Source organism: Neovison vison, chromosome 1, assembly GCF_020171115.1.
Source record: "Neovison vison isolate M4711 chromosome 1, ASM_NN_V1, whole genome shotgun sequence".
Classification (NCBI taxonomy): Eukaryota; Metazoa; Chordata; class Mammalia; order Carnivora; family Mustelidae; genus Neogale; species Neogale vison.
The window spans coordinates 129,598,081-129,623,425 of record NC_058091.1 but is presented as its reverse complement, the minus strand read 5'-3'; the positions used below and the strand labels follow the sequence as shown (position 1 = coordinate 129,623,425).

General features: G+C 40.2%; 1 protein-coding gene across 1 annotated transcript in view; it reads left to right on the top strand.

Moving 5' to 3' along the window:
- Positions 1-1,508: 1,508 nt before the first annotated feature.
- F13A1 (coagulation factor XIII A chain) overlaps positions 1,509-25,345 on the top strand; it is a 171,775-nt gene continuing 147,938 nt past the window's right edge. The window contains exons 1-3 of the mRNA XM_044258396.1: positions 1,509-1,592; positions 3,488-3,635; positions 15,222-15,410. Of these exons, the coding sequence (XP_044114331.1) occupies positions 3,506-3,635; positions 15,222-15,410 (319 nt within the window). The 5' untranslated portion in view covers positions 1,509-1,592; positions 3,488-3,505. The remainder of the gene's footprint in view (positions 1,593-3,487; positions 3,636-15,221; positions 15,411-25,345) is intronic.

Genomic DNA, 25,345 nt, shown 5'->3' with positions numbered 1-25,345 from the left:
GAATGATGAGTGTGAGTTATCACTGGGACATGCCAAGATGGTTGGGAGACACTTACATTGGGGATTCTGAGGTTCTAGAAAAGATCTAGATTTGGGACATGTCAGGATACAGATGGGAAATGAGAATGATGGGAATGCCACATTTATCCAAGGGGGTGCGTGCAGCACTAGAGGAGTGTAATGCCCCAGAATCCAGGGAAACAGACCTTCAAGGTAAGAGTGCCCAAGTTTAATGTCTCCTAATGTTAGGTAAATTAGAACAGAATCTTTTCCTTTGGATTTAGCACAGGTCATTGGTGACCTTGAGCTAGTTTCAATAGAACAATGGAGCAGATGTCAGATGGCAGAAGCTTGCAATGAAGAAGAGAGAGGGGAGCAATAGCTGGGGGCATGTGGTCCCAGGGAAGGTTTGAGCAAGTACTGAAGAGACTTGCCTTGAAGTTGTGTCAATGCTGGTGGGGAACAGCTGCTCAAGCGGGAGCTTTATGATAGAGAAGAAAGAAAGTATATGCAGTATGGCAAGAGCCTGAAGAACAAGGTGACATAGACCACAGGCAAAAAGACAGGGCCCCGTGCACTTGACCAAGGACAAAGGGGTGACTGGAACCATTTTCCACTTCAGTAAGAGGAAGAAAGAGGGAACTATAGGCATTTGCAAACAAGTTCATAGATTGGTAGCAGAAAATTTGGAGAATTCCTAATCAGTGGTCTTTTTCCCCCCCTCTCTCTATGAAATTAGATCAAGGGGCAAGGTCAGAAATTTGAAGACAGTAAAAAGGGTTAAAAATAGCCCTGTCTGAAAATAGGAGTATTTAGAGAGACAAAGAATCAGAAAAAAACATATACACAGAAGAAAAATTTTCTATTTCTCCAGTTATTTGAAGATAAACCAAAATGGTTTTCAGGGGGGAAAAAGTGTTATTTTCTAATTTTTGTGACACTTAAAGTTATTTACTCATCTTCCCCAGGGCTGGGCCTCCCCTCCTGTAGGAAGTCCTGCAGTAAGGTGGTGCTGAGGCTCGCATGGATGCTTCAAGAACACAGACCATCCCCCCCAGCCGTATTGACACAAGAAGGACACCTTCCTCTTGCTTTATGCATGGTCACAGCTGTCTGTGACCTCTCTGCCAGAGGGCAGACCCACCCTTCATCCAAGCAGCCAACCTCAGAATCCCCAGCGGGGACACTGCCCTGTGGAGGACGACCCTTCCAGCCCCCCTGAGGAAAAGGAGGAGGCAGGGTGTGAGGGGCCTCTGCAGGGGGGCTGCAGAGCTGGAGTGGGGATGGTGAGGAGAAGCAGTGCTAGGAACTCCGAAGTAAGAGGGGCGTGGGTCGGAGGAGGGGCTCATGCCAGAACTACGCGCGGGATGGCAGCAATAAGTAGAAAGTCCTAGAAGCTGCTCTGTTTGCTCCAGCTGTCTAGAAGGGGGAGGAGAAAACCCTGTGGGACGGGAGGGGAGGGGGGAGGGTGGGGGCTGTTAGGAAGTTATTTAAGAGCCAACTTTCTTGTCGTTTTTCCTGAGTCCTTTTGAGGAAGTACCTCTGAGCTGCACAGAGCCAGCCTGCCTTAGGGCACCTCAGGCGGACCGCAGGTAAGCAGCCGCCCCTCCCGCCCGGCCTCACCGCAAACCTGCACCCAGGAGCCAAGGGGCCCGGCTGCGCCTGCCTTCCTGCCCTGGAGTTTTCCTGTGATCCCTCGGGCGTCTGCTGCTCCGGGTATAGGGGACAGGGGTAAGAGGCGCCACCACTTGTCCACTGTGTTTCCTGGCCCACATCTCCGTGCCTTCCCAGCCCCACTTCTGTCCAAGCAGGGACTTTTCAGGCACTCCTTCAAGATTTTCCGAAGGCTCTGCTTGCAAGAAGGCCACCAGATGGGAATGAGGGACTTGGGAGCGCTCCCCCAAGGGAGCTCCCTTCTCCTCATTGGAGAAAACTGTGGAGGGATGAGAGAGAAGTGTAGAGAGAGAAAGAGAGAGAGAGACAGAGAGAGAGAGAGAGGCCAGGTAAGAATACCTGCTTGTCTTGGCTCTGCGTCCCCTTTCCCCTTCCCAATGCAAGAGCTGAACTTGAGCACTTACCCCCCAAGACCCTTGGAGAGGAGGGTACTTCTGCCCACCTGTACTCACCTGCACAGGCTCCTCTTACCTGGCAAGCACTGGGGCTCCCCAGCTCTTTGCTTTCTGGGTTCTCTCTCCCAACAGGCTACTGCACTGCTCTTCTCTGTTCTGCCCCAAACCCTCCCTCCCTTAGTGATCCTAAGCCCACCTCAGGGTTCTTTTTCTTACCTTCCATCATTAACTCTTCCTTCTATCATTGACCCTTTCTCCCTGTCCCCTCAGCTCACTAGAGACTTTGTAAATATGTCTGTAGGTATTTATGGAAACTGATTCAGACTTTATGCTTGCAAATATTGCTGCTTCCCAGACCAAATACCCTACCTAGAAAGTGGTTCTCTTGTCTCAAGCTGTGTTGCCTTTGCTCAACATGTTTCTGGAACAGTCTACTCTGGTTGCCTCTATGGTTGAAGCTCTTCATCTTTTGAGGGTGTGCTTCGTTTTTGAAAAGGGCCAAATAACCAAGAGTCATGACTGGGTGATCTAGGTGATGAAGGTGAAAGCTCCATTTGGGCCAGAAACAAGGGCTCCCTTTATTTGGTCAGTTTGTCAACAAGTACTGATTGGGGCCTAACAGTGAGGTATGTGGTGTTTAAGCTGGCTTCTTGCCTGTGCAAACTCCAGAGGAAGGGGAAGCAGGCTTAGAGCAAAGGCAGAGGCTATTAATAGCCTTAATTCAAAATCACAATGTACCCTCTTCACCTACCCAGACTCCATCTGCCTTCTCCTGCTCTGTGTGGTCCTGGCTCCAAAGCACTTGCCACCTTGTTATACCCTTTTCTGTTTACTTCTGCAAAGTGTGGCCTCCACCCTAACCCTCACTGGACTGGAAGCTCTAGGTCAACAATCTTCTGCTTTGTTCTCTGATGTATTCCAAGTGCCCAGATCACAGCCTGCCACATAGTAGGCTCTCATTAAACATTGGTTGAATGAAGTTGCAAAAATGAACACTTACTTGGACATGGTTGGATGACTTTATTCTTAGAAGTGACTTAGGCCTTCTCAAGTCTATATGAAATGGACATATGTTTGGCATATGACAATAAATGTTTCTTACAAAAATACTGTCTTTAGGGGTAATGGAGCGGGGGAACCCTGCTTTCTAAAATCTTTTACATTTTTCCTTTCTTCAGATAAGCCCCTTTTCTTCTGCTTTCCATGTGTTTTGACAAACAGGAAATCTCCCCGAGATCCTTGGGGAACTATACTCCATCATTAGACTAATTCCTACTGCCACTTCTCAAGTTTTATTTATGTGAAACTCAAAATGTGCTATCCCACACAGATATGTCTGCTTCTCTATTTTTGAATCCTTGTCTCAAATGTAACTTGTCTCCCATTCCTTTTCTGTGTCTCCCTTTCTCTCCCATAAGGAGCTTGTGAAACTGAGAATGTCTGAGACCTCGGAGCCTGCATTTGGAGGCAGGAGAGCCCTGCCCCGCAACGCGTCCAATGCGGCAGAGGATGACCTCCCCACTGTGGAACTGCAGGGGCTGGTGCCCCGAGGTGTCAATCTGCAAGGTACAGGGTCGGCCACCTGCTCCTCCCTGCAGGTGCTGGTTGGGTCAGCACCCTTTGTCTCCACTAGACTCCCACAAAAGCGGCTCCCCTGCCAGTGTCTGGTATTAAAGAATCCCAAGCCTTCTTTTTCAGTGGTAAAAGGCCCCAAGATCCAGATTCTTGTCCCAGTTCTGCCACTTAATAGCTTTGTGATCCCAGGGAAGTCACTTTGTCTTTCTATCTCTTAGCTATTTCCTCTAGAAAACAAGGGCATTGGCTCAGTGGATGCTTCTTCCAGTGCTACTGTTCTGTTTTTAAAAATATTCTCTAGCTGGAAGTTTCCACTTCCAAAATATTGTGGCTGTTTTGATTGTCTGGCTTGTGCCTCTTTCCCTCTCCCTCCTCCCTTCTCTCTCCTTTGCTGTGAATTTCAGAGTTGGCAAAAGATGCCAGACTCTGACAGTAATGGAGATGGAAGCCCTCTACGTCTCTCCAGAACAGCCTGGTGAGCAGGTGAGGCAAGCTGCTTCCCCTGCTCTCGCCTCCACTGATCCCAAGGGACCTGCTCTGGGAGGAGCAGCCAGCAGCTGACCTCCACTCAGCCCTGTCAACTGTGACAGAGCCCAGGTGCCAGCAGTGGCTTGGTGACACAGACGCCATTCCCCTGGGCCACAGCAGGGACATTCAGACTCATGTCCCCGAATGGCATCTCACATGGACCACTTTTTGTTGGTAGCACTCATGCAGCAAGCCCACTTCTGCTCCTGAGGGTACTCTGCACTTGGTTTCCCTGGGAGGTGAACACCCACTTGCTGGGGGCAGATGTCCAGGATCACCCTGTGGTACATGGTTAATCCCCTTCCTCAGAAAGAGATCAGCAGTTGAAAGCAAAGGGAAAGAACAATGCAAGAGCAAATCAGAGAAATGCCTGCACCTTGCAGTCAGGTTTGATTGTGTTACTATCATGTCTAGACAATTCGCTGTCCAACTGTGAAAACAGAGATATCGAGTACCACACAGTAAGGTACCATGCAGATTTGGAGGGGGGGAGCTCACCAAAGGCCTTCTTCAGTTGAGTGGAAGGGTTGGGACAGACTTGTGAACTTGTAGTTCTGAGCTCTCTTCCCCAGTGGGGCGCTGCATTCCCTACAACTCCACCATTAAAGCCACAAAACTGAGTTAAAAAGGACTTGCTAATAAACTCATTTAAATCCCCATGTTATAAGGTGGGGGAACTGAGGTCAAAGTAAGTAGCTGATGTTCACTCCTTCATTGCCCAATCTTAGGTTTATTCTTTTCATTTCTTTTCTTTTCTTTTCTTTCTCTAAGAAAGCAAATAAATTGGAAAGCATGCAGACATCAAACTCTCAAGCAATTATGAGCAAATTATTATACCTTGGTGTATTCAGTTTTTTAGCAAAATCCCCCTCTGGCAGACAAGTCTCTTGGCCCTGGAAGATGTGGGCAGAAAGAACAGAAAGAGAAAGGGGCAAAGGATCAGTGAGGAGAAGTGTGAACAGAGGCAGTGAGATGTAGCAAAGAGCCCCTTGGTTCAGGACTCAGAAGAACTAGGTTCTGGTTCCTCATTTGTCACTTACTCACTTTGCCACCCAGGAAGCCTCAGTTTCTCCATCAAGAAAATGGAAGTAATACCTACTTCACAGTTGCCATGATGATCAAAAGACTAGTGTCTATGAGACACTTGGTCTATGGGAGTTAACCAACAAGTACTCATTGATTCAGAATGTGCAAGATATCATACCCTACAAGGTTAGGAGCCCACCCCAGTGAACACTTATTTCTAAGGGGAACATTAACAGCCTGTGGGAGCTGTATATCTGAAATCTGGAAAAAATGTGGTTAATAAGAAATCAGAACTAACAGATAATTTGAGTAGGTAGGATGATTTTGTAAAAATCTGGGATTACTGTGTTCTGTGTATTTATTTTTGGAGGCACGGGTGGGGAATTATTTTGAAAAATCATTCATCATTTGCTTGGCAATCATATGTGTCCACAGCCCAAGTGACATTCTGGGGTACCTATTATAGGCTTTGGCAGAGGAATGTGAGTGTCCAATGACTATTTGTAGAATGAATGAGCAGTTAATCACTTGAGAATTGAGTGACTCATCAGGCCTAGAGTCATTATAATCTTACTAATAGCAGGCTCCAGGTTTAAAAAAAAAAAAAAAAAACGTGCCTTTATTTCATCTGACTCCCACAGGTGAGCAAAGTACTACACAATGAGGATAGGATCTCTGAACCCAGGTATCATGAGCAAACTCCTAGATGAGTAGAACAGAAGAAAAATACCAGTATACAAACCCTGTGATCAAGAACTATCTCCTACTTATTCTTTACATTTCACATTTCTCTTTAATTGTGTCAAAAGCAGGTTTCCTGACACAAAATACATCAGTTTCTCCCAAGTCATCCCCTGTGAAGGCTGTCACGTGTGATTAGCTGCTGTCTTCTTGCAGTTTATGCAGTGACCCCTAGGGGCGACCAAGAGGGCTTGAAGATCCCTGAGCTCCTGGCTGAGGGCAGCTTTGGCTCACAAAGTCCTAAGTCAAACTCTCCTCATTTGTTTCAATGGAAACCTTTTCCAAAAGTTTCAGCAAGATGCTCTTGCCAAACTGACTGAGAAGGCAGAAAGGAAAGAGGAGCAAAAGGATAAATGGCGGATTTTTCATTTCAAATAATTCTGTGGCAGTAAAGATATATAGATAGATGATAGATAAATAGATAGATAGATAGATAGATACAATGTACACTGAGTGTGAATGATACCCTTAATTCAGAGCTTTTGTGAATATTTGGTTAAGAATGACTTTAGCATGCATTTCAAAACGTGTAAACTCACATTAGGTACTTCTCATACAGCAGTATGATATTTAAAAAAAAAAAAAAAAAGGAATATTTGAGACCCCGGAGGTAGGACAAGCCAGTCAGTGCCAATATTTGATGTCCTCATGTGTGTTTTAAGGGTACTTAATGCCCCCTTCTGAACTCAGTTGTAGCCAATTAAAGTATGTGAAAATCTCCTCAGAATGCTGGATTTGCATCTCTTCCTAATAGACTCTTCTGAATGTTTAGTGGTTGTTTCTGGAAATTTCTCTACAGCTTTCCTGGTCTCAAAGGCTATTTTGCAGGAGATGTAATGTTCTGGAAGATAGCTTTATATTCTTGTTATGGTTTGACTCTGTGTTATTAACCATAGGTGATCCTTTGCAGTAGTAATTATAATCCTTACTTGGCAGATCTAATGTGATGAATTCAAACTGGAAAGCAAGTCTGGATCTCTAAAAAAGTCAAATCCAGGAGAGATCTAGAATCTTTCAGGCTAATGGAGTCTGGTGCCTTTTTGAGCATCTCTTCTTCCCACCCTACCCCTGTCAGAACCAAAGCAATTAATTAACTAGTTAATTATCACTCTCCCTTAAGTGCAGAGTAAACCCATATAGATTGAGGGGTCTTAAAAGAATTAGAAAGGCATTTAATGTGTGATGAAGAAATGATGTTGTATAGAACCAAATCATTCTTTGATTCAGTTTGTGTAAAAGCATTTAATGATTGCCACCTATGTGTCAGGAAGTACGCTAAGTTCTCTCTGAGGACACAGAGATGAGTAAGCCAATCCCTGGCCTCAAGTGGCTCTCCATCTACTGGATGAAATAGACACAGAAAATAAAATTTCAATTCAGTGGAACAGATACTGTTACATAAATTATGCCAGTTGCAGTGAAAGAACAGAGAAAGGAATGATATGGTATGGGAACAGTGGGAAAGAGGGTGAGGAAGGCTTTATGATGAAAGGCCATCTGAGTTGGGTCCTAGAGGATGAATAGGAGTCTTCCAGGCAGACAAGTCCATGGGAACAGCATTTCCAGCAGAGGGAACTGTGCATACCAAGTAATGGGGACAGGAGGGGGCTGAACCTGGGAAAAGTAGACAGGGATCTGTTACAGTAGGTACTCTGAGACATTACCTTTTCTCCTGCAGACAAAGGAGGACTTGCAAAGGATTCTAAATAGCAAAATGATATAATCAGAATTATAATCATGAAGGTAATTCCAATGGTAAGGAGCAAATGGAGAGAAGGAAATACATTTGGAGGCAGTTGAGATACTTCTGGTGAGAGGAGAAGTAGACAAGGCATATTTCCATACCTGGAGAAGATCCTGGTCTCACTCCTTATTCTAGATTCCTCTGAGCAGCTGAGCATTTCTTATACATTTTATGGTACAGGACATTTCAATAGCAAAAGTTAAAAAACAATAAGCTGCTTAAAAATTAATTTTAATAATTCTAATTAATGATACTTTAAAATTTGGGGTATCTAAAAGAAATATGAAAGAGGAACTTTTATCTTCTTGTCTCAACAATAAACAAACCTACTTCCTCATGGACAGTATTTATGCCTACAGTTTGGTAATAATATTACCAAAGATTGCAAGGAGATTTCAATTCACTAGGGAACTTCTAGGATATGAACCTAAACATTTAACTTATTTCAAGATTCCATCGATGACAGGTATAATCATTCTCGGAAGGATATTTTTACAACCTGAGAAAATAATCTACTTTTTTTCATATTAGGGAAAGGGTAGGGGGACAGGGAGGCAGCTGGCTCATGAGGAGAGTTTTTTTTTTTTTTTATTTTTAACAGTCCATTTTCTGGTGTGTTTGGAATTAGGCTAAACTGTGTTAGGTAGACTTTTTGAAAGCTGTCACTTTGAAAGAGCAAGCTGCCAACTTTCCAGCTACAATATCTCTAAAGAAAAAAAAAAAAAAGTAGCTTAGCAATGAGTGGCTCCATTTTGCCAGGAACTGGGCTTGGACAGGGAGAAGCAAATTCATTTCCTGTTTGTGTTGAATGGAGCCTGGAGGATGAGAAGGCTCTTTCAAACTAAACTATGTCTCATTAATCCAATTAAAAAAAAAGCAGAAATCAATATGCAAGCTTAATAAATGTTTCCTGAGTGTTTACTGCATGAAGAGAGACAACACTAAGCAAAATGGACAAAAGAAAAAACTACGATATTTGTATAGCTATGCTTATATTTTATGATATTTTGTGACATCTGTAGAGCCCTTGTTATTATTAGGTATTGTAAACACCAAATATAAAGGTTTCTCTGCAGATGAGTGTCCATGAGCAATGAGAAAAATGTTTAATTGGTGGTATTGGGACCTCACCTTATTCCTTAGTACTCATGCCCCCTAGCAGATCTGGAGATCTATCAGATTACTCTAGGGGGAGGGCAACAGAGCTGTCATTTCCTTCTCCCTCTAAAGTATAAATGGCCCTCCCATTTCTATTCCATATGTCTTGTCCATTTGACTACAGTCTAGAATATTCTTCAAATTCTCAAACTCTCAGTGTTGCTTTTCATCTTCCATGTTTTGGTCAAGGTTTTATTCATTTATTTTTTAAAGTTTTCATTTATTTATAAAGAGAAAAAGAGCATAAGCAGGAGGAGGCACAGAAGGAGAGGGATTATCTCAAGCAGACTCCATGCTGAATGCAGAGCCCAGTGCAGGTCTCACTCTCATGACCTTGAGATCATGACCTGAGCCAAAATCTGAGCCGACTGATCCACCCAGGCATCCCTCAAGTTTTATTTTTTAAATGAAATGTTTTCCTTGGTTTAAATTATTTTAATATGGGTTTTTATTTTAAGAGATTACACAGGGAGATTTTACTTAACATTGCCTTAGTTTTTCTCCACACAGGGTGCCACTATAATTTTCCATGATACTATTTTTCCTTTTTTCTTGAAAGCACTGATCGGTTAGAGAGATATTGCAGGAGAGAATGAAAAGATCACTTAGAAAAAAATAATATTTTTAGAAACTCCATAGTTGGAATAAAATGTTATTAAAATTATAACATTGTAGACTGCCTTATTTTAAAACAAATTTCTCATGTATATGTTATTATATGTTTATTTTACATATTATTATGTAACATAAAATATTATTTAATATATACTTATGTGAAAATATAAGTATATTATATATATTTGTTTTCACTATGAAACTATAATTTTTTAACTTGGGTTTTATATACTCAAAATAACTTATTAGTGCTCTTCCTTATCTTTTGTTATAAGCAATATATGAGTTATGTGCTATCGAGGCATGGCATTTTTATTCCAGTCTGAAATAAAAGTGCTGCTCTGGAGGCCTCATATTATAAAACCTTAGATCACTGTCATCAACACTGTAGAATATACAATATGCTATATATATAGTCCTGAAAATGGTATATGATAAGAATGAAATTGTCTGATAAATAATGTTTAAGGGCCTGTATGGTTAATCCTATGATAAATAGAATATCCATTTTATGATGCATAACCAACTTCAGTCTCCTATTCAGGAATTACATTTGTTTAAAGTGAAAAGTGGCATATTTACTATAGTTTCTTTTTGCATTGTCTCGGGTACAGTGAAGATGAGGTCTTGTCCTCAAAGGGCTTATAGTCCCACAAATTAATATCACCTATATTAACATGATACAAAGTGCTTGATTATAGTTAATTTTTATTTTAAAAAGGAAAAACATATTCTGGGAATGAAGAGGAGAAAATTATTTCATCTACCCGTAGAAATGTAAGAAAAGAAAACAAGCCTGTCTTCTCAGAATACAGGGAATGCAGCATTCCCTTTCTTTCCTTTCCTTTTTTTTTTTTTTTCTTTCTTTCTTGAGAGAGCATGCACTAGTGGGGACAGGAAGTGAGTGGAGGGAGAGGGAAGAGAGAATCTCAAGCAGGCTCCATGCTGAGTGTGGAGCCCAAGGTGGGACTCAATCTCACAATCCTGAGATTATGACCTGAGCCAAAATCAAGAGTTGGACACCTAACTGACTGAGCCACCCAAGTGCCCCAGGAATGCAGCATTCTCTCATTTAATCCCAACACCACCACTATTTTGCAGATGATAAAACTGAGGGACAGGAAATTTGCATAACTTGTGCAAAGTCATAGCAATAGTAGGTGCCAGAGCTGGGATGTGACTCAAGGCAGTCTGGCTGTAAAATCCATACTCTTATCCACTATGATAATCTCTTCTCCTAATAGTAACAATGCTAATATAATAAAAATAATTTTTGAGCATTTACTAGGTGCCAGACACTGTACTAAAGCACTTTACCTACATTTTTTTCATCTAATCCTTACACTAACCCTATAAAGTGAGTGCTTCATTGTCTTTTTTAGAGATAAGGAAACTGAAGAGAGATTAAATAACTTCTCTGAGGTTGCATAATTAGTAAATAGTGAAGCATCTCCTGGAACATATGCTGCAAAACACTGATTGCCACAAAAAATAGTTCCCATGGTCATTTAAATTTGGAAATTCATAGTCTACATCATTAAAGGTCTCCCATAAATCCTTCAAGAATCTTGACTGACTTTGGTTAAGCCAGCCTTTCCTTGGTGTAACCATGGAGCTCTTATTCTTCCAGTGCATATCAATATCCCACTAAAGTGTCACGACATTACACTACTTTGAAGATAGCCTGGCTTTAGCTGGACTCATTAGATATTAACCAAGTTCACTGGACAGGCCCATGGAACTAGAAAGCCAAAGTTTCCATTTGCAATAAGGTGGTGGGTATTATAGAGGGCACAGATTGCATGGAGCACTGGGTGTGGTGAAAAAATAATGAATACTGTTTTTCTGAAAATAAATAAATTGAAAAAAAAAAAAGAATAAAACCGATGAGAACCAGATTCTAAAAAATACTTGACTTTCTCTTTCCAGCTTTATTTTTCTCTTTGTCAAAGATACTTGGGGAGCCAAAGCATAAAACTGATATACTCATTTTCAGGGGGACATTATCATGGGAGTGGAGATGGGATGAGATAAGGCAAATCCTGGCAGTGCTCCAGGACCAGTGCATTCAATATCTTCAGGGAGACTAAACTCACCCCATTCCTCACTTGGAATGCTGAAGCAGCCTTTTAGCTGACCTTCTTGCCTCCAACACTGCCACAATCCATTCCTTTTCTTACTCTTTCACCAGAAGCATTTGAAATTTACACATACACACACACACACACACACACACACACACGAAGATATGCTATTTCAGATATGCCAGTTTGCTATTTCAGATTTTTTATGGTATCCCCAATGTAGTTAAAGTCCAAATCCCCTAACATGGTGTACAGGGCTTGCATGAGTGGCTCCTGCCTACTCCTCCTTTGTGGTCCCACTTCTACACTCCAGCCAAACAATCATCTTTCAATTTCTTTTTTTTTTTAAAGATTTTATTTATTTATTTGACAGAGAGAGAGAGATCACAAGTAGGCAGAGAGGCAGGCAGAGAGAGAGGGGAGGAAGCAGGCTCCCTGCTGAGCAGAGAGCCTGATGCGGGACTCGATCCCAGGACCCTGAGATCATGACCTGAGCCAAAGGCAGCGGCTTAACCCACTGAGCCACCCAGGCGCCCCTCATCTTTCAATTTCTTAAGTAAACCAGACACTCTGTTGCCTAAGTCTTTGCTCCCCTCCCCCTGGCTAACTTGTTCATTTTTCTGACTATTGCTTATATACCTCACTTCTTCCAAAAATCTTCTTTAGTTACACTCCCCCAATCTGAGTTACAGGCTCCCTATACCTCCCAGATACCCTCTCCCACCCAATACCCTATACTGCTTTATCAGAATATTTACGGTGCTATGTCATAACTATCTGTTCACTTTTTAGAGCCTACCACCATGCAGTTATCTGGCTTGTATTTACTGGGCAGTGACCTAATCAACATTTATATCCATGCCTTGAATGGCAACATAAAATGACACACGTAAAATTCCTGGAGGACAGGAAATCAGGGAGAGTATTAAGTATATTGAATATATGCTTAGGGTCTAAAATTATATTAAGAGCTTGGAACAATTAACCAAATTCAATAAGATGAAATTTAATATGAATACACGGAAAACCTTAAAGTTGAGCTATAAAGAAGAAAACTTTTGTATAGATATGGCTGGCTTCTAGGAGTCTGGATTGAATCATAAGGCACTACTGATAGAAATGACATCAGAATGTATTTTTAAAGTTTTTGCTCTAACAGATGCTTACTGTAAATCAAAAAATAAGATAAAACAATTCAAAATACTAGTGATACCTTTGACTGAAATAATAGAAATATGCTATTTGTTTTGAAAGGTGTAGCAGTCTCTCTTTTTCATTGGAAAAACAGTAGCTAGACTAAATACTTAATTCTAGGAAAAATACAACAAGAAAGAAATTTATGAAATGAAATATGTTCCAGAAAAGAGTAGAGAGTTAAAGTTCTGGAAAAGAACAGTTGAGGAAATGGAAAGTGTTTTAGTCAAAGGAATAGAAGTCTTTATATACCTAAGGAGTGCCAGATGAAATGAATAGAATGTAGTCTATATTTACCCAGAAATCAGAACCAGGATCCGTGGTTAGAAAAATTACAAGGAAGCAGATGTCAGTTCATCTTAAGAGGGCTTTTCAAATAATTAAAATTGTTTAAAAATGGACTGTTTGCCTTGTGAGATACTGGGTTTCCTGTTCAGTTTGAAGACAAAAAGCCTAAGCATTTGGTCTTTCAAGATGTTTCATGCAGTACATAGCAGGTCTACCAGATGGTCTAGAAAGTGCCTTTGCCCTCAGAGATTCCGTGAGGCTATAATATCAGTGTATTCCTTCCATTGGTGCTGATTAATGGAGACCTGATTAAATCTATTTCTGAGGATTCGATTTTCAGACATTTAAACAAAATAAAAACATTATTGGAAAGCACAGTGCTAAGAAAGAGGACCAGATGAGTTGATTACTAAGGTCCTTTTCAATTAAGACATTTATGTGTCTCCAGCTCTTTCTGAAGCTGCCTTAACACTAGGATTGTGACCTTAATAAGGACAAAGAACTTAGGGGAAAGTCAGCTTGGAAGAGAGAGGTCTAGAGAATTAAACGTCTTCTACCCACATCATAATAGAAGGAAAGTGCCCTTTAGGGGACCATGTTCAGGGTTCTGCAATGGGGTAAAAATAAAACTGTATCTTGCACTTTCTGTGTGCGGTAATGTTGCAGTCAGAATAGCCCACTGAGCACCACATCATGTAATATAGACCATGGCTCCATCAGAGTTTATAGTTAAGTGAGCCGCAAGTAAGCCCAGGGCCCCACTATGTGCCAGGCATCGAGTCAGAGCAGTTGTCTTGTTACATGATTGAATTTTTATAGAGATTCTCAAAGTATTAGTCTCCTCATTTGAAAGGTGAGAAAACTCAGCTTCTATGATGCAATATTCCTTACCTATATAATTAAGAGACCCGAGATTCAAACTCAGGATTACCTGGACTTTGAATTAATCAAGAACATTTCAGAAACTCCTAGATTTTAGTACTAGAGAGTATCTTAATGATCCCAACTTCTTGGTTTCTCCTGTGAGACAAAAATGAAGTCAGATGGGACCAAGTGTCCTGCACAGGATTCCCGGGTAACCACAAATGAAGGCATTGCAGTCTCTCAGAGAGATGTTCCAGCATGAGTGCAGGCTCAGCAGCTGTGCTCTGTGTTCATAACTGTGAAGGCAAACCATGCAGTAGACAGGATCAGGGTAGCAGAAGTCCAGTGTACCCCCACCAGACTCTTTCCTTAATTCCCCCTTTACAACTCCATGTGTACGTGCAGAAATCTATCTCTAGACTAGATTTTCAAACTACAGTGTAGATGGGTAGAGTTATCTTCATATTCAGTGATCATTTGCAGAAGAATGGGAGAAAGGTAGGAGGGGATCTAACCTTTATCCAGTGCTATCATGGCTGAAATAAATGTATAACTGACATTTATCCTCCCAATTCCAAAAGGCCAGAGGAAAGACCTATAGATTTTGTATCAGACCAGGGTTGACTTCCAGACTGGTGGAAATGCGAAACTTCTTTTCTTCATGTTCAAAGTGGAGAGAGTTATATCTATCTCGGCAAAATGTCAGTACTCTGTCTCCATACCTGTTCTTTTCTTTCCAACTTTGAAGGACTAGATCTACTTTTAGAATCGTAGAAGGAAGGGTATTTGACCCTATCTAAAGTAAGAGGAGAATTTTGAACTAAAGGTCAATCTGGACCTTTGGAACATATCCTTTTGAGGCTTTGTCAGATTTACTTCCTCCCTTTTTAAAGATAAGAAAATTGAAATGGCTATCCTGTCCTTATTCCTAGTTAGTGACAGAGTGAGGTGATAGCCACGATGAAAGCCAGCGTGAGCCTGGGAATGGGAAGACTTGAGCCAGCATGAGCTCTGGGAATGTGAAGACTTGAGTTTCTCTGTCCCTAGACCTATATGGGAGACATCATCAGCACTTCTCTGTCAATCCCAAGTAGCGCCCTGTGGTCTGAAGTGAGACCAGAGGGGACAAAGCTTTTAAAATCCTCTTCGAAGGCAAGAATGTCACAAGAGAAGGACTCTTAAATCTATCGGCCTCCAATAGAGTTTTATCCAACAGACCTTATTGCCTCAATACCTAATGAATCAGGAAAAACAATCTTGTTTTTTGAGTTTGAAGTTGTATCAAAGTTATTCAGTGGTGTCCCTCAATTGTTTTTTTTTTTTTTTTATGTGTAGACTACCTTCATGTCACCAGTGTTCACCTGTTCAAAGAGAGATGGGACACCAATAAAGTCGACCACCACACTGACAAGTATGAAAACAACAAGTTGATTGTACGTAGAGGACAGTCTTTCTTCATCCAGATCGACTTCAATCGTCCATATGACCCCAGGAGAGATCTCTTCAGAGTGGAATATGTCATTGGTGAGTGCCATGTGCAAGCTGTTTTGTGATAGTCCATCTGTGACATCATGTTATGATAGTCATGATACCATGGGCCACACAGTAGAGAAGCATACAAGTGCAACTGTTTACTTCCTAGAATTATACTTTGACAATTGGCTGGAGCTGGGGCTACATCCAGCCCAGGACCACCCTATGCTTAAGATGGGTCAGTATAATGCCAAACATTAAAAATTTGAGCCTAGCTGGGTAAAAATCTTGTATAATAAAAGTGAGTATAATTGGTACAAAATGTTAGTTATTTTTCTCCCAATGGTTTTCACATCCTATAGTGTGGCTTTTAATTTATCAACTTTACTCTCTTGATTTCATCAGTCTTAATGTGCTAAAACTATTTTCAATTCTTAGTGTACAATTTCCATATAAGCATTTCCCAAGCTTTGTTCAGCTCTAATCTACTCCCTGAGGATGACTCAGAAAAGATAGACAGTCAAGTAAAGCTCACTAAACACTTTGTACTCTAATCTCCTTTTGTAGGTTTACAATACATATTAGCTTAACTGTTCGTACCATTTAACTCTGGTTGGGTGTTTCCCAAATTAATTAGATTCTGGAACTCTTTAAATTGTAGCTACTAATATTTGACACATTTTAGTAAATATTTCCCTGGAAATTTACAAATATAGCAAGTAAACACATGCACAGAAAAGCAAATGTGGCTCAATATCAGAAAAAGTATCTATATAATCCTATATATAAAGAAAGTAAAAGAAAAAATCAGGCAATCAGATCAATATTCACTGAAAGGAGTGCGACAAAATTCAGCAGCTGTTTTTTCTTAAAAACTTTAAATAAAACAAAAGCAAAAGAAATCTCAATTACAGTAAAAATTACCCCAAACCAACAATTCTTGGTATTCTAAGTGGCAAAAAGCTGATTTAATTATAATGAGAAATTAGAAAGAGATACCTGCTATTGACATTCCTTTTTTGTAAGCTTCAAAGATTTTAACAAGTGAACAATTTAAGAGAAATATCTGCTATAAATACTGACAAAAATAAAATTATATATTTTGCTAACGCTATTGTTGTATATATAGAAGATCCAATAGATTCAAGGACGAAAGCACAATATTAATAAAACTTTGTAGGAGGCTAGATAGAAGATAAATACATAAAAGTTAATAGCCTTTCCCTTTAGCATTGAGAACCTGGAAATAGAAATAATAAGAAAAATATTCCTCATATAAGAGTTAGTAAAACTATGAAATATAAAAATAAATTTTAAAAAACAATATGCAAAACACAAATAAAGCAACTATTAAATCTTCATAAAAGATGTGAAAAAACTTGGAAAAGAAAAGCATTTTTTGGATGTGATATCTCAATTTTTTTAAGTGTCCCTAAATTAGTATGTAAATATAATGCATTTCCAATAACAATCACAACGGAGTTTTTTTTTTTTTAAATAAAATAAGAGTTCATTTGTAAGAGTAATTACTTGGAAAAATCAAGAAAATTATACAAAAAAAAGAGCATTTTCTATCAGAAGCATCTATTGAACATACTATAAGAAGCGTCTTGTGGAACAGAATAGACAATCCAGAAATTGATGTCAGTATATAAGACTAGTGAATATTGTCGTTAGTTTTGTGGAGTAAGAAAAGTATGTGGGCTTTTGGTTTTTTGTTTGTTGTTTTAATAAATTAAATGATGCTGAAGTAACTAGTATTTTACATCTTAGTATTTTAGTATATGTAGATATATATGTTACATGTAAATATATGCATTTAACATATTCTTGTATTTAACATGTATTTAACTATATGTATAATTATATATATTACTTTACATGTATATATATTTGGCTTATACATGACAAAATACAACAGATGATCATATATATGAACAAATGACCAAACTATAAGTATATGACAAAAATATCACATATGAAGTCAATGATAGTAGAGCTGGAAAAATATTCAGAACATACATCAGTGATAAAAGGTTAGCATAGAAAAAAAAAAGCTCTTACAAATTGACAATCTGAAGATAAGCAATAGAAAAATATGCAAAGTATATGAAGAGACAGTTCACAATGTAAAAAGTCCAAATTAAGCAAAACATATAAAAAAATAAAATAAATAAAAAGTCCAGAGTCCATAGTCTCTCATGGTTCACCTCCCCTTCCAATTTACCCAAATTCCGTACTCCTCTCTAACGCCCCTTGTCCTCCATGCTATTGGTTATGCTCCACAAATGAGTGAAACCATATGATAATTGACTCTCTCTGCTTGACTGATTTCACTCAGCATAATCTCTTCCAGTCCCGTCCATGTTGCTACAAAAGTTGGATATTCGTCCTTTCTGATGGAGGCATAATACTCCATAGTGTATATGGACCACATCTTCCTTATCCATTCATCCGTTGAAGGGCATCTTGGTTCTTTCCATAGTTTGGCGACTGTGGCCATTGCTGCTATAAACATTGGGGTACAGATGGCCCTTCTTTTCACGACATCTGTATCTTTGGGGTAAATACCCAGGAGTGCAATTGCAGGGTCGTAGGGAAGCTCTATTTTTAATTTCTTGGAGGTTGGGGTACCAGGTGGTGGGTATTATAGAGGGCACGGCTTGCATGGAGCACTGGGTGTGGTGAAAAAATAATGAATACTGTTTTTCTGAAAATAAATAAATTGGGAAAAAAAAAGTCCAAATAACTTATAATCATATGAAAACAGAATGAAATTCACTAGCAGACTGGGAAAGCCAAGCAAAGTCATTTTTATCCAACAGGCAAAAATTTAGAAAAAAACCTGTAATATCTGTGGCTGGCATGTATGTTAAGAAAAACATACATTGCTGATATAAACGTATAATTTTATAACCTTCTAAGAAAGCAGTTTGGCAGTATCTGTTAATACTAAAAAGACATATGCCTTTGACTCAGTAACTCCACTCTTGGAAATCGATACGAAAGATATTTAAAGTCTAGTTTGTAAAGATGGGTATTATTTACTGCAGCATTGTTAGAGCGACATAAAAGTAAACATCCTCGGTAGTGGAATGGCAGAATATGTTGTGATATAGTCACATAATGGATTGTTGCTTTAAAAACAAGAATGAATTAGACCTACGTCAGATGAGTTCGAGTGAGGTAGTGGTAAGGAAACATACTTTGGACGAGCACATATCATCTTCTCTACGTGTGTGTGACTGTGCCGAGGTCTGTCGAGCACTGTGAGTGCATTAAAGACTAAGAAACACACACACAGGTGATGACATTCCATGGTGGGAGAGTAGCCAGAAGAAGGGAAGGAGAGGCAAAAGGAAAGGGGACGCTGGTAAGGAAAAGAGAAAAAAAGCAAGCACACTGATATGATTATATGTATGCATCTAGGTAAAATTATGGATCTCTGCGGGGATGTGCGTGTGTGTGTGTGTGTGTGTGTGTGTGTGTGTAAATTAAAAGTAATAACATCAGAGCTAAAAATAAACACTTCCTTAGAAAAAAATCTTTGACCCTTAACTAGTTGGAAGTATGTGGTTTGTATTCCCTTTCTTTTACAGTACAAATTTGAACAGAAATGTGGGAAAATCAGTGGAAGCCAGAGTGGAAATGGGAGGGGAGGAAAGAGATCACAGAGTCAGAATAAACAGCATCAGTACAACTTGGGGTTCTGCACAGAACTGTTTGCTATCCCGATTGAGGAACGAGAGAAAGGAAAACTAAATTATCATTCCTGTAAGTTAGGTGACATGTAATAATCACAATTTCATTACATTTTAGGGAGCAGACTCTTATTATTAATATTTTTTAATAATGTGTACTTCAGGTGAGAAAGGAATCTACAGCTAATATTTTTCAGAGTATTTTAAAATCTGATGAAAATTTATTTTTATTTTTTCCCCTAGTTCATTTATCACTTTTGAGTGTGTGTGTGTGGAGGGGGAGGGGTGTTGGGGGGATTGGTGTGGGTGTGTGTACATGCACACGTTTGGACTAGATTTGATTAAAATGCCCTTCACACCTTTGTAATGCAATGATGACTACCTGTGTGTCAACGTTAGAAGCTCTGTCCCCAGTTTAGCTCCAACTACACAGGAACATTTTTTATCTCCTTTATAGTCAAATATTTAGTGCAGAGAGGAGGGAGGAAATCTTTGTCCCTAAAGTGGACTTGACTGAGGTCTGAGGCTCTTTCCCACAGACACTCAGAAAATAGTTATGATAATGGAAGTCTTAGGGAAGATGACAAGACGAGTGTCAGAGTGGGTTCCCAGGGAGAGTTTGAGTCACTGGGGCAGGACACTTTATCCTGAGTGGGAAGGTCAGGGCCATGACCACAGCATCACCACCATGAGCAAATGAAGTCCTCCCTTCTTTTTCATAGAAGGCACTGTATTTTGTTCCCTCAGTAAAAAAGTGGGAGAAGAGAAGCATAGCAAATTTACCTTTGAGATAAAAATCTATATATTTTAAAAATCAACACGTATTCTAAATCCTTCTTAGAGCTCGCAATGTGTACTTTCAGAGGTAAGCTGTATTCCAGTATGTGTAACCTATAATAGATGTTATTACATTTGAGGATTTCGTATTTCCAAATTTCCTGCAGACACAAGGAAAGAAAAATAACAATATTCCACATTTACTCTTTGGCGTATGAAAAATCAGACACATTTGTAAATGGCCTTAAAAGACCAATGATAGAAGATTTATCCCGTTAGCTCTTTTGCGAACCCCATGTCATTCAGGGGGTGCCATGACTGCCCAAGTTCTCAGGACAGTGGCAGGACTAGGACTGAAGAAAAAGAGCATGTGGGACACTCATGGGACTCAGAGATTTTTCTCTCAAAACGCAATATTTGTGGGGAACCTGGGTCGCTCCGCTGGTTAAGCATCCGACTCTTGATCTCAGCTCAGGTCTTGATATCGGGGTCATGAGTTCAAGTCCCATACTGGGCTCCATGCTGGGCATGGAGCCTACTTGAAAGAAAGAGAGAGAGAGAGAGAGAGAGAGAGAGAGGAAGGAAGGAAGGAAGGAAGGAAGGAAGGCAGGCAACATTTGTTTCAATAGGATTGAATAAAACCATGAAAATTGGATTTTAAAAGTCATTGCGGTAATGAGAAGAGACAAGAGTATTAAATGTGCAGTAGTAATGGAATGAGGCACAAGGTCTTTTTTTTAAAGATTTTTTATTTTTTTATTTACTTATTTGACAGAGAGAGATGACAAGCAGGCAGAGAGGCAGGCAGAGAGAGAGAGAGGAGGAAGCAGGCTCCCTGCTGAGCAGAGAGACCGATGCGGGGCTCGATCCCAGGACCCCGGGATCATGACCTGAGCCGAAGGCAGCGGCTTAACCCACTGAGCCACCCAGGTGCCTCACACAGTCTTACACATACATGCACCTCCATTTCAGGAAACCTAGAAAGTAGAAGGAGTGATTTAAAAACAAAAAACAAAAAACAAAAAACAGGAAAAGAATGCTTTGTAAAGAATAAAAACACATAATCTCTTCAAATATTTCTCTTGAAGTGTTTACACCATGATTAGATTTATCAGCAAAGATCAATTTATGCACTAATTTAAAGAATATAGCTACTGCATAGCGCAAGCTATCGCTATATTAAAACACAGGACATTGAGGATGGTATGTGCTATGGTAAGTGCTGTGAAGTGTGTAAACCTGGCAATTCATACCCCTGGGGCTAATAATACATTATATGTTAATAAAAAAATAAAAAATATTAAAAATCACAGGAAAAAGGTCACCTTATACTTACTTGTTTGCAGTTTGTATTCAGTTCTTTATTATTTTCCTTTCTCTTTCCCTGTGACTTTATGTCAGATGAACAGGGACGTGCTAAGCGCTGGAGTTTCCTTTGTTACTATCTTCAGAACCACAGCATTTATTTATAAGCGATCCTGCCTTTATTTTTTTAATGTTTTTAAAAGACGTTATTTATTTATTTGCTTGAGAGAGATAGCGAGAGGGAGAGAGAGGGAGCACAAGGGGCCTGAGGGGCAGAAGGAGACGCAGGCTCTCTGCTGAGCAGGGAGCCCAATGTGGAGCTCCATTTGGAGCCGCAGGATCATGACCTGAGCCAAAGGCAGATGCTTAACTGACTGAGCCACCCAGGAGCCTGGTGATCCTGCCTTTAAATCAAGGTTTTTTTCTTTCTTTCTTTTTAAACACTTAAGAAGATAGACTTTCTCAAATGGTCCCAGATTTATCCGTTGATTCCTGGGTCCTCTGAGTAGAGAAGATGAACAGGAGAGCTAATGCATTCCTTGGCCAAGACTCCCTGCACGTGAGCTACACATGGTCCCCACGCTTTGATAACTGCATTCATTAGTTGCTGGCAGAACATAACCATCTTTGTGCGTTAGGTGGGACATGTTAATGAACTTGAGGAGGTGGGTGTGGCTGAAAAATGTGCCTGATCCTCTATGGGGCCTTTTCTGTCTTTCTACCTCTGAGCCTGAAGCCATGAAAAATCATGGAAGGAATCTGGAGCAGTGTTCATTATAGGTTTTGGAACCTGGAGCTGCAACCGTGAAAACAGGAAGTTTGTGGTGTTACTTTGTTCTACTTTGACATGGGCCCCCTACTTACCTGGGGAGAGTCATTTTGAGGAGAGACATATGAGCTAGATTCCTTACCAACAATCCCCCTCAAAGCAGACTTACCCAGTGAGCCCTCCAAGCAAATGACAGGATTCGTGAGCAAGTTCCTTGCTCCTTGGGCCCAACCACAGGAACCCAACATGTGCAGGACAGCACCTCAAAGATTTTCTTGCCATTTTCTCAGTCCTGCCGTGGCTCCCATGGCTCCAGGCTTCATATTTCTGGTTATGGTGGAAATCAGAGGGGAGGAATGTCATCCTGAAAGCCATCAGGGCAAAAAAAGCTTTTCTGGAAGCTTCTTACTTGCCACCATTATCTATAAGAGAAGCTATAAAATTATTTCATTTTTCCAGTCCCTTGGGAGGAGAGCAGCAGGGGCACTAGTAGCAGATGCTTGTAGACACCCAGTAGCGTGTGCTAGAAGTCCCTTCCAGCTTGGCCATCCTGTGACTCTGAAAGCGCAGCCCTTACTGATGGCACACTGAGGTCATTCATCCTGGACCCGGCCATTTACAGGATGATATCAATTGCACATATTCTGCATTCTTAACCACATAAAATATTGGATTATCCTCAAAACTTCAATATTTCTATTTCACTCATTTCTTGAATAGCGTTTCTTGAAAGCCAGCTGGGGTGTCAGACTCTGATGTGTTTTAAGAATAAGAGTGACATTAACAATTCTCAGTTGGGGGTTCAAGATTGGAGAGAGAGAGTTAGAGCCTGGATTAGGGCAGCTGTTGTAACAATGGAGAAGATGGATGGGATTTGAGGAACATTTAGATGGCAAAATCCACAGGTCTGTGTGAGCAGAGGGGAGGAAAGAGTCAGGTAGCTCCCAGGCTGCGGAGTTGTATGCCTATGATGACAGAGGCTGACAACTCCAAATAAGATGAAGAATGCAGAGAAATTGGAGAAGAAAAGATGAGTGTGGGAAGTGGTAATGATGATACTGGCTCTCACTGATAACTCACTCACCAGCACTGGGTACTGTGCAGAGGTTCTGTGTATGTCCCATTTAACCATAGTCCCATACACCTCTGGGTATGGGACTATGGTTATCTCCATTTTTCAGATGAGATTAGAATTGGAGTGGTATGAGTAATGTACCTGGAGTCACATCTGAAGAGTGCTGGGGTTCCCATTTGAACCCTGACATTCTCTTCTAATCACAATGCACACTACCTCCGCCAGGCAAATAGTGGAGGCATAAATGTGATTTGGTTTGTGCCTTCAGAGTTTGAAGTACTTGAAGGACTTCTGGATAAACATGTCCAATAGACAGCCTTTGAAATTTAGGGAATCAGTTTCGATTTCATACATTGTAGATGGGTAAAATTATTCAGAAAAAGTCAATCAGATAAGAAGCTGACCGAGGTTCAAATCCTGAGAGCAAACAGCTTTTAAGGAATCAGCTCAGGAGCTGGAGCCCCTGGAGGAGACAAAGACCACATGATTGGATCAACAAGGAAAGTCAGGGAATGCAGGGTCACTAAAGCCAAGAGAGCTGGGTGTTTAAAGTAGAAAGGGTGGCCAGCTTTATCAAATACAACAAGGAGATGCAGTAACGTAAGAACTTCCCACTGGATTCAGCAGTCATGGGGTCACTGGTTACTCAGGGACAAACCAAACTTTAATGGTTTGAAGGTAAATGAGATATGAAAAGTGGACGTGACAAATGTGGACTAATCTTTTCTGAAGAGAAGAATAGACTATTTGAATAGTAACTTGGGAAGAATGTAGATAGAGAAGGTGGTGTCTTGGTTTGGGTGTTTGTTTTAGGATTGAAGGTAGTTTAATGTGTATGGAGGCCTGGGTAACAGAGCCAGTAGATGAAGAATCCCGAAGATTCAGAAGAATCTCTGGGTGGCTGAGGCAGAATGCTGGAGGAGGTGAAGAGGCATGGATGAAGGATTGTCCAGGAAGAAGAATCCCTGTGCTCTGAAGGTGTTGGGAAAGACACAAGAAAGAATGTGAATGTGTTAGGTGGAGGGATAGGAACTGATCATCAGGCCTGATGACCTCAAGTATCTCAAAGACATTGGAGGTGAGCAGGTGCAGCAGGAACTGAGGAGAGCCAAGACCATTTCTTGTAACTGAGAGCATAACCAAGACATTTAAGATTTTTGTTCCCCTACAGATTTTTGGTTCAGAAAGTCCAGATAAAATCATTATCTGTGAATTTCATGGACAGAGTACAATTCGTCTGCTGAGAGATTTCTTGCCCCAAATCATGAAGCTGGTAAGATGTAGAGAAATCTTTCTTAGCCAGTACTCTCTCCACTATTTCATGCTGTGTTTTAATCAAAATAGGTTACCCATTCCATCATTTTGAAGAAGAATTTATATGGGATATCATTTCAGATTTTTCCTTCTGTGTGTTTCTGCATTGACGATAAGTGTGTTCATTTTTAAGCCTCTGTGAAGTGATGAATAATGGCATCTAAGAAACTAGGACAGTGTTTCCCAGAGTGTGTTCTCCATGAACACGTGTCATGTGAAAGACTCCTTAAAAAAAAAAAAAAGTTCCGTGGTCAAATGCATTTAGGTCATGCTGTGTTTTGTGGCTTTTCTTGGAGAATCCCAACACACCTTAGTATATTAAAGGCTCTGAGGAGGCACAGGGTCAAAAAGTGAATCTTCTTTAGCCTCATGTGTCTCAAAATTGTTTCACTACAAACATTACTCTACCATGTTTTTATTTTCATTATGCTCTTTAGTAAAACATACAACTCACTCTAGGAGATGCTGAACTACTGTTACAGATTACCTTAATTCTGCACAATACTGTAGTCTGTGTATTATGGTAACTTAATATATTATCTGGGTTTTTTTTTTTCCTCTTTAGTACTTTAGATTTTGTGCCAACATTAAAATAACTCTATAGGGGCGCTTGGGTGGCTTAGTGTGCTAAGCAACTGCCCTTGGCTCAGGTCATGATCTCAGGGTCCTGGGATTGAGTCCCGCATCAGGCTCTCTGCTCAGCAGGGAGCCTGCTTTCCTCTCCCTCTCTTTCTCTCTCTCTCTGCCTGCCTCTCTGCCTACTTGTGATCTCTGTTAAATAGATAAATAAAATCTTTAAAAAAATAAATAAAATGAAATAACTCTATAAATTTGACACTTATACTCAGTAATTTTCTTTTCATAAAGGATTACTTTACTTTGTTTTTTTACATTTATATATTATTTGCCAGATTTTTGTTTGGCTTCTGTAATCATAAAGTTGATTTACTTTCCTTTCGAACGTGTTTATTAGATACTCACTGAATACCTTTCATGTGCAAAGCACTGAATTGGGATTAGAGTATTAATATATGTTCATCCTCTG